A 7,925-nucleotide genomic window follows, 5' to 3' on the forward strand; every position below is an offset into this window, starting at 1 on the left:
TTGTAGTCTGATTGGCTTTTGGACCATATAGATCCAAGGTTTAACAGAGAGGGATCTATTATGATGTTATTAAAGAGATTCTTAGCAAGGGTGGTTTCATTCATCACATATAAATAACCATTCATTTATAAAATAATTATGTAAGATTATTCTATATGTAAAAGATTACACTAATTACCACCATTGCAATATTATTATCCAATATGATTTCACTAAAACTTTTTCCTAATCTTTCTCTTTCAATGGAATTCCTGTTCCATGTTCCAACTTCCATTAGTACAGTAACCCAAAAAAAGAAAAAGAATATAAACCCACTTTTAGATTTCATTCTCTTTCTATGAAGTCTAAACATCTTTCGGGGGAGTTGTATATGAGTTAGTGAAATCTGACGATTCAGATTTCCCAGCTCATTGCATAAGCAAGTTAATGTGCTAAACTATATAACAGTGAAATAATCAAAAATATATTAAGGATGAGCAAAAAATAAAAATATATCCCAACCTGGTACTTTGCTTTCTTGTACCATGATTTTATAATCACGTGGCCAAATTATAGAAACTTACCTTTTCTTTTGCTCATATTCTATATATTAACGGGTTTAGTTTATATTTGTTGTTGTTTTTGAAGGATAACTATTTTTTAACACATGTACGTTGAATAAGATAAATTTGTAATTTCACTATGTAGAAAATCATGTAATTATATTTTATTATCTCTAAGTCATAGATTTTTCTTTAACTAAATTAATTTTTTCTTTCATTAACTGACTCTATATGGACAATTTCTCCCTTATATTTTTTATATATATGTATGTCCTATCAAATGAAATGTTAGAGAAATTATTTCTATCCAAAAACAACATGGTATTAGAGCAATGAGACAAAGACTTTAGAAAGGGAGAAAAAGAGAGAATGACAAAAAAGGTAAAGTAAAAACCTATTGTTATCATCGGTAATTGCCCATCTCCTTCATTTTTGTCCACCATAGCCGCAACCCCAATCACGACCGTCACTGTCTCCATTGCCCTTAACTGTAATTACAACCATTGCCATTGAGGGGATAACTAACCATAGTCATGAAACTATGTCAGAAAAAGCGAAGAGTTGCAAGACGGAGATCGACAACAAAGACGAAAGGATTTGCAACACAAAACCTGGACAACCATCACAGTCATCGGAGAAGATGAAAGGATGAAGCACAAAGCCGCACTCTGGCATCAAATATGGTAGATGTTGGTCACATACAGACTCAATGAGAATGTGGACAATCACACCATAAAAGGTTGATTCGCTGGCTAGAAGGTCATCATCACGTGGTCATTTGATGACGGCACTCACAACTACCCTTACGATCACTGCCTCATCACCATCCTCATGAAATATCCTAAGAGAGTGATTTGCAAGGACTTTGCCAAGAAACCTCACATCAAAGCATTCATCAAACTCATCAATTACAACTACATCATGCCTACTCACTATACTCTCAACATCGATCTCAAGGAAATTGTCATACTGCTGTGATTGAAAGTAAAATTCCTCCAAAAAGAATTAAAAGAAGGGTTGTTCCCTTATCCCATTAAAAGACATGTAAGGTTGCTACTTTATCCATAAAAACAAAAGGTTCCAACTTAGTCTGTAAAAGTTGCCTTTAAAAGTTTAGGTTTTAGTTTAACTTTTAAAAACTGTGTAGGTTATAGCTTAACTTGTAAAAATTATAACAAGTTGGAGAAAATTCCATCCTCCACAAGACGAAATAAGAAGTCTAAGATGCCTCAAAAGATACATATTCTGACATTCAGGACACAAAAGAGGCATTGTCAAGGAGACCTTTCCGTTACCCAATATCTTAGTCGTCTAACTATATGTTGGCAGCAATTCAACATGTTTAAAATGACTTAAAGAGACAAGCATTTTGTAAAGAAAATTGAAGGTGAACAAGAACCTATCAATGACCTAGTTTGAAGATGTGAAGATCCAAGTTGAACTACCATAATATTTACATCCCAACTTGAGGGGGCGTGTAGAAAATTATGTTATTACAATTTTATATTTAGGTGTATAGTTATTTTGTCATCTCTAGGTGACGATTTTTTTTTTAATCGAATCAATTTTTTTCTTCCTTAATTGATTCCATATGAGCAGTTTCTCCCTTATATTTTCTATATATATGTATGTCATATCAAATGAAATATGAGAGAAGTTATTTCTATCTAAAAACAATAATATATCTTTTTAAAATATTCTCTCATCTTTGTATGCCTTGCTAGTGCTTGGTTTATTATATTTGCCACCATTCATGAAGAAAACTGTGATAATTGTGATTCAAAATTCTTGTTTATTTGTTATTGAATTTTCTAATTTTATCGTGACTATGACTTTGAATTTGACTATGATTATGATGTTGTCAAATTCGATTTTATCTTAAATTTATCTTATCTGGAGGAATATTCTCATACGTCATCTTTTGATTAAGATATGATTTTCTGTATTTATCCATAGATGATTTTAGATCTATAAATAGGTACCCAAGTCACATGAAATAAGACACAGAATGTGAGTGCAGCTATATCACTTTTGTATTATTAATATTTGGTTAGTGATATTTTATTATTTATGTCCGTGATTTTTCTCGATTTGTGTTTTCCACGTTAAATTCTGTGTTCGTGTGTGGTTGATTGGTTTGATTGTGATTTATTGTCGATCCAATTTCGTAACAAAAACAACTGCTTGATTTGTGACTCCAAGCTGAATGATGAACAGAGACATTAGCAAAAGAATAAATAGAGGTAGTTGATTCCATGAACTTCATTAAATTTATGAAACAGCTTGCAGGGAAGTGTGTGTCTGCATATATATATATTCTTGCAAAACAATCAAATTACATTTGCTAATGGGGAAATAGTATTTCCAGGAACATCTTTGTAAACAAATAATGGGGACAAAATCAAGTAAAGTATGGTACAAAAAAAGAGTGATGGGTAAAAGAGTATCAGCTGACCTCTCCCCTTTTCGTTCTTTGCCACTCAGTGCAACTCTATAGTCCCCTCTCATCCATGTCAGCCTATAATTATATTGATAGAATTCTGAATAATTTTGTTAAATTTGGTAGGTTTGCTGTGGAGCTGAACAAAATTTCAAGGCCATGCTATTGGAAGGTTCATTGCTTTGGTACAAGCTGCTTTACATCTTCAAGCTCCAACTCTCCCCCATGCCGTTGTCCCTCGGTCAGAAACAACATTTCAATTTGCTCTAAAGTCCTCCCTTTTGTTTCTGGAACACACTTGTAAACAAAGGCAACTGCTAGAGCTGAAACCGCCGAAAAGACAAAGAAAGTTCCAGCTACTGTAATTGCATTCGAAATAGACAGGAAGGACATGGAGACGAGGCCACTACTGACCCTGTTCCCAACAGAACCGAGAGCTGAGGCCCGTGCTCGAAGCCTGAGAGGGTATATTTCAGATGCAACAACCCAACAAACCGGACCTAATCCCACTGAGAAGAAAGCAACATTCCCACATACAAATAAGATTGCCAATCCGATGCCAACTTGAGTGTTCTTCAGCAAAGATAGAGTAACACCTATGCCAAACAGACAAGAAGTCATGCCGATTGTGCTGGCATAAAGGAGAGGTTTCCTACCCACTCTGTCGATGAGGAATATAGCAACCAAGATGAACACGGTTTTTGTAAACCCAACAGCAACAGTTGCACCAAGAAGTTGTGTGGTATCCTTGATTCCAGCAGTTCCAAAGATAGTGGGGCTATAGTATACGGTTGCATCAATACCCGAAACCTGTTGAAATAACTGGATTCCACAACCGGTAACCAGCATCCATCTAACACCGGGAGAGGGATTCAACAACTCGCGCCACACAGCATTCTCTTCATATTTCTCGGCATTAGAAAACCCAGCAGCCTGCTGTATCTCTGCTAATCTCTCCTGGACTTCTTTTTCACTTTCATTTATTTTCGAGAGCACTGCTTTTGCATCCTCAATCCGGTTTTGCATCACCAACCACCTTGGGGATTCAGGGATAATAAACAATGCAAACGCAATGAAAACAGAGGGGAGAATCCCCACCCCGAGCATGACCCTCCAATTTATATGTGCTGGAAGTCCTGAAAATACATAATTTGATACATAACCGAGAAGGATCCCAAAATTTATGAAGATCTCGGGGAACGAGGTTAGTGATCCTCTGGCAACTGCTGGAGCTATCTCAACGATATATACAGGCGCAATCATGATACCAAAACCGATCCCAATCCCAGCCAACACCCTGCCTATCATCAGTATGCCAAAATTGGGAGCAAGAGTCATTATCAAAGCTCCTACTTGAAACACAATGGCTGCAAAGGCCATTGTCCATTTTCTGCCTACCGCATCCGATGTTTTGCCTCCGGCTAAGCTACCCAGCAATGAAATTATACTCAGAATTCCAACAAGGACTTCTACTTGTACCTCACTAATTTTTAGATCCTCTTGTATAAATATAATTGCTCCGCTCATAACGCCAACATCTGCAGAGTAAATGTACACTGACTAAAAAGACGAAAAGTACCACAGGAGCTTGAACGTGTACTTTGAATATAATCTCTAACAAAAACAAGAAGAGTGAAAATGCTGTGGCTTGTGAATTTCCAATAACTACTACTTTCCAACAGCTAAAGCAAGGGATTGTTGCATACGAATACAACCCTCCTTGCAAAGCGGGGTGCCTTGTATGCCTCCTTTTACTACTTTTCAATAACTGAAGAAAAATTGAGTTTCCGATGGTTCATCTGACTACCAATGTAGCGATTCAGTTGAACACATTTGCAACATAGCATTTTGATTCTAATTCATTGTAATGCAACAAGATCTACTTTACCATTTTTCCTAATGTTAGCAAACAAGAAAAAGAAAAAAGAAAAAGAAAATAGTCAATCCTCATAAACTACTCCTAAATTCCACAAAGTAACAACAATCTTACATACCCTTAAAGCAGAGTTTAGTATGTTGAACAGTGAATTAAATCTGCACCAAATATGTGTGTGAAAATTTTCCCAAATCACCTATAATCCATCATTTTACATCTAGGCCTTCCAATCAAATGGGTTTTAAACCAAACATTGAATTCAATTTCCCACTTAACATTCATCAATCCCATGAATATCTTCATGTGGAGTTCCCCAGAAAGCCAGATCAGACAAAATACATCTAGAAAAAACAAAACGATACATATATATATATATTTATATGAGAGAGAGAGAGAGAGAGAGAGAGAACACCAACCATATCCAAGAAGCACAGAATTGAGGGAGGCAAAGATAGCACAGGCCAACACGTATTTCCTGGAGCTGTTTGTCCCCATCTGATGGTTCTCAAGGTGCGAGCCTTCATTTTTCGCTGTCGACTCAGAATCCATCCTCCTATATTGGCTGCCGCTGCCTTGCCCATTTTCTTGGAGACCCATGTCCGATTTTCCCTCCCCTTACTTTTTTTCAAGACTATTTTTTCATGAACCATAAAAAAAAAAATGCAAACCTAGAACCAAGAAGAAGAATAACAAAAACAAACAATTATGGGTTTCCGTTCTCCCCCTTCTCCTCCTTGGATCAGAGAGAAAGACAAGAAAAAAATGTCTAAATAATGGGAAATTCTCTCAGTGGCCAACCATTCTTAGATCTAAAATAGGAAGAGAATGGACGGGAGCATAAAAAAGGGACAAAGCAGGTCGCTTTGGGGTCCGCTGGTCGAACCTCGTTGGCCCATGAATTGCGAAAAATACAACGGACATTGCGAGCGCCTAACGCTTGCCGGTTCTCCACCGTACGGTTAGCTCATAGCCTCCCACGCCACGATACGGAGTCTCCAAACCAGTCGTTCAAATTTGGCCATGGCGGAACTGAAATTACCTTCCTGCCCTCTTTGCTCTGTTGTGGATTCTAACCTTAAAAACTGTCGGCCAGAAGAATAATAACGTGATGTTATTTTTTGTTTGAGTTTTGAGTTTTGAGTTTTGAATTTATTTTGAATTTTGTGTTTTGAGTGTCTGTTTTGAAATTTTTAAAAACGCGTTCTCTTTGTTATTTTGAAAAATTATTTCTCAAAACAGAAAATTGGAAAATGCGTTTACTTTGAAATTTTGTAAAATGTTATTTTATGATAATTTATTTAAGAAATTTGATTCAAAACAAATTATAAATTTCATTTAAAGAATTTCAAATATAATACAACTTATATAATTTAATCATATATAATATATTAAAATTACAAAGTACATTCTAAGTCATTTTTAATTTCACTCAACTATTAATTTCATAATAAATTTATTTTTACCTATAAATTAAATTTGATATTAATTTTGAGATTTAAATTATTCACAACATAAATATTTAAAAAATATATAAAGCATAAAATAACAAAATCTATATTAATTGGGTGTGGAGGCGCGGAAGGGAGAAATGGCAGAAGGCGGTGGCGGGCGACTGGATTTGGGCATGGCAGGTGATGGCGGTGGCGGTGGCGATGGCGATGGCTTGGGCGCGGAAGGCAGTGGCGGGCGAGAGCGATGGCTGTAGCGGTGGCAGATCTGGGCGTGGAAGGCAGTGGCCGACGGTGGCTGTGGCAGATCTGGGCTTGGAGGGCAGTGACAGGCGAGGGCGGTGGCCGATCTTGGCATGGAAGGCAGTGGCGGTGGAGGATCTAGGCTTGGAGGGCTATAGCGGGCGAGGGAGATGGCAGTGGCGGGCGGATTTGGGTGTGGCAGTGATGGTCGTGGTGAGCGATTGCAGTGATGGCGGTGGCATGGACGATGGAGGCGATCGAACTTGAATAGAAAAGAAGAGAAAGAGAAGAGAGAAGAGAGGTTGAAGAAAATGGATGAAAACGGTGGCTGTTTTCCGTGTTTTGGATGGAGGCTGGTTTTGGCTGAAAACAACCAAAACGTGTTTTTGGCATTTTGAGTTTTCTGTGTAAATTTTTTGTGTGTTTTGCAAAATGCGTTTTTGAAAATAGTAAGTAAACGCGTTTTGAGTGTTTTAAAAAACTAAACATGGAAAACAGGCTGAAAATGCCAAAGAGAACAGCCCCTAAATTGTTGACTTGGACGTCACCTGTTCAACGCAAATTGTTTACTACTATTATTATTATTTTTAAATTATAATTTAGATTTACTTGGTAATTAATTTGATTTTAAACATAGTTTAACAGATCAAATTAAGATTAATTTGAATTATATTTGTTGTATGGTAGAAAAAAGTTTATTAATAGACTAAAAAATTTCTAAAAGTCTAAAATAATTTTTGGTCTAAAAAGTATAAATTTACCCATAATGAAAGGTCCCGCATAATATGTAAACTAGATAATTTTAACATTCGAAAATTCTTTTGAATATTCTATGAAAAGAATAAACAATTATTCATAAAGAATTTTAACTTTAAAATAATTTTAAAATATTGGAATAAATATCATATGTAAGAGTCTTAATCTTAATGGGTTCCAAAATGTAAGAATTCTAATCCTAATAAGTTCTAAAATATCAAAATTCTAATCTTAATGGGTTTCAAAATATCAAGATAAAGATCATTTATAAGAATCTTAATTTTGAACTACTTAGAATATATTATTTCATATACATTTATAAATAAGCAGACATTCATTTTAAAAATTATATGTTTCTAATACTAGTTTCAATATAATCTTAATTATCTTTAGTGTTTAACTTAAGTATCAAAGTGTTTATGTGGTGATCATATTATACCCTTTGACTGTTTTATTTTATGCAGGCTCAGATGTCTTAACGATGATGTTTTCATTTAAATAAATTTATTATTATATTTCGACAACAACAATTAACACTATTTATGGGAAACATTCAAAAAGCTTAAGGATACTAAAATGATTCTTACACTATCTCAAGTTGCGAGTAATAGACACGATGA

The 7,925-nt window shown here is 35.5% G+C and overlaps 1 protein-coding gene across 1 annotated transcript; it reads right to left on the reverse strand.

The window, feature by feature from the left end:
- Positions 1 to 2,858: 2,858 nt before the first annotated feature.
- On the reverse strand, positions 2,859 to 5,894 carry LOC127807197 (probable polyol transporter 4). The gene is made up of 2 exons (XM_052344868.1): positions 5,275 to 5,894; positions 2,859 to 4,520 (listed from the first exon to the last, which is right to left on the reverse strand). Exons 1-2 carry the CDS (start codon positions 5,453 to 5,455, stop codon positions 3,157 to 3,159), a joined length of 1,545 nt encoding a protein of 514 aa, XP_052200828.1. The 5' UTR covers positions 5,456 to 5,894; the 3' UTR covers positions 2,859 to 3,156.
- Between the last annotated feature and the right edge of the window lie 2,031 nt (positions 5,895 to 7,925).

The sequence above is a fragment of the Diospyros lotus genome, chromosome 8 (assembly GCF_014633365.1).
Source record: "Diospyros lotus cultivar Yz01 chromosome 8, ASM1463336v1, whole genome shotgun sequence".
Classification (NCBI taxonomy): Eukaryota; Viridiplantae; Streptophyta; class Magnoliopsida; order Ericales; family Ebenaceae; genus Diospyros; species Diospyros lotus.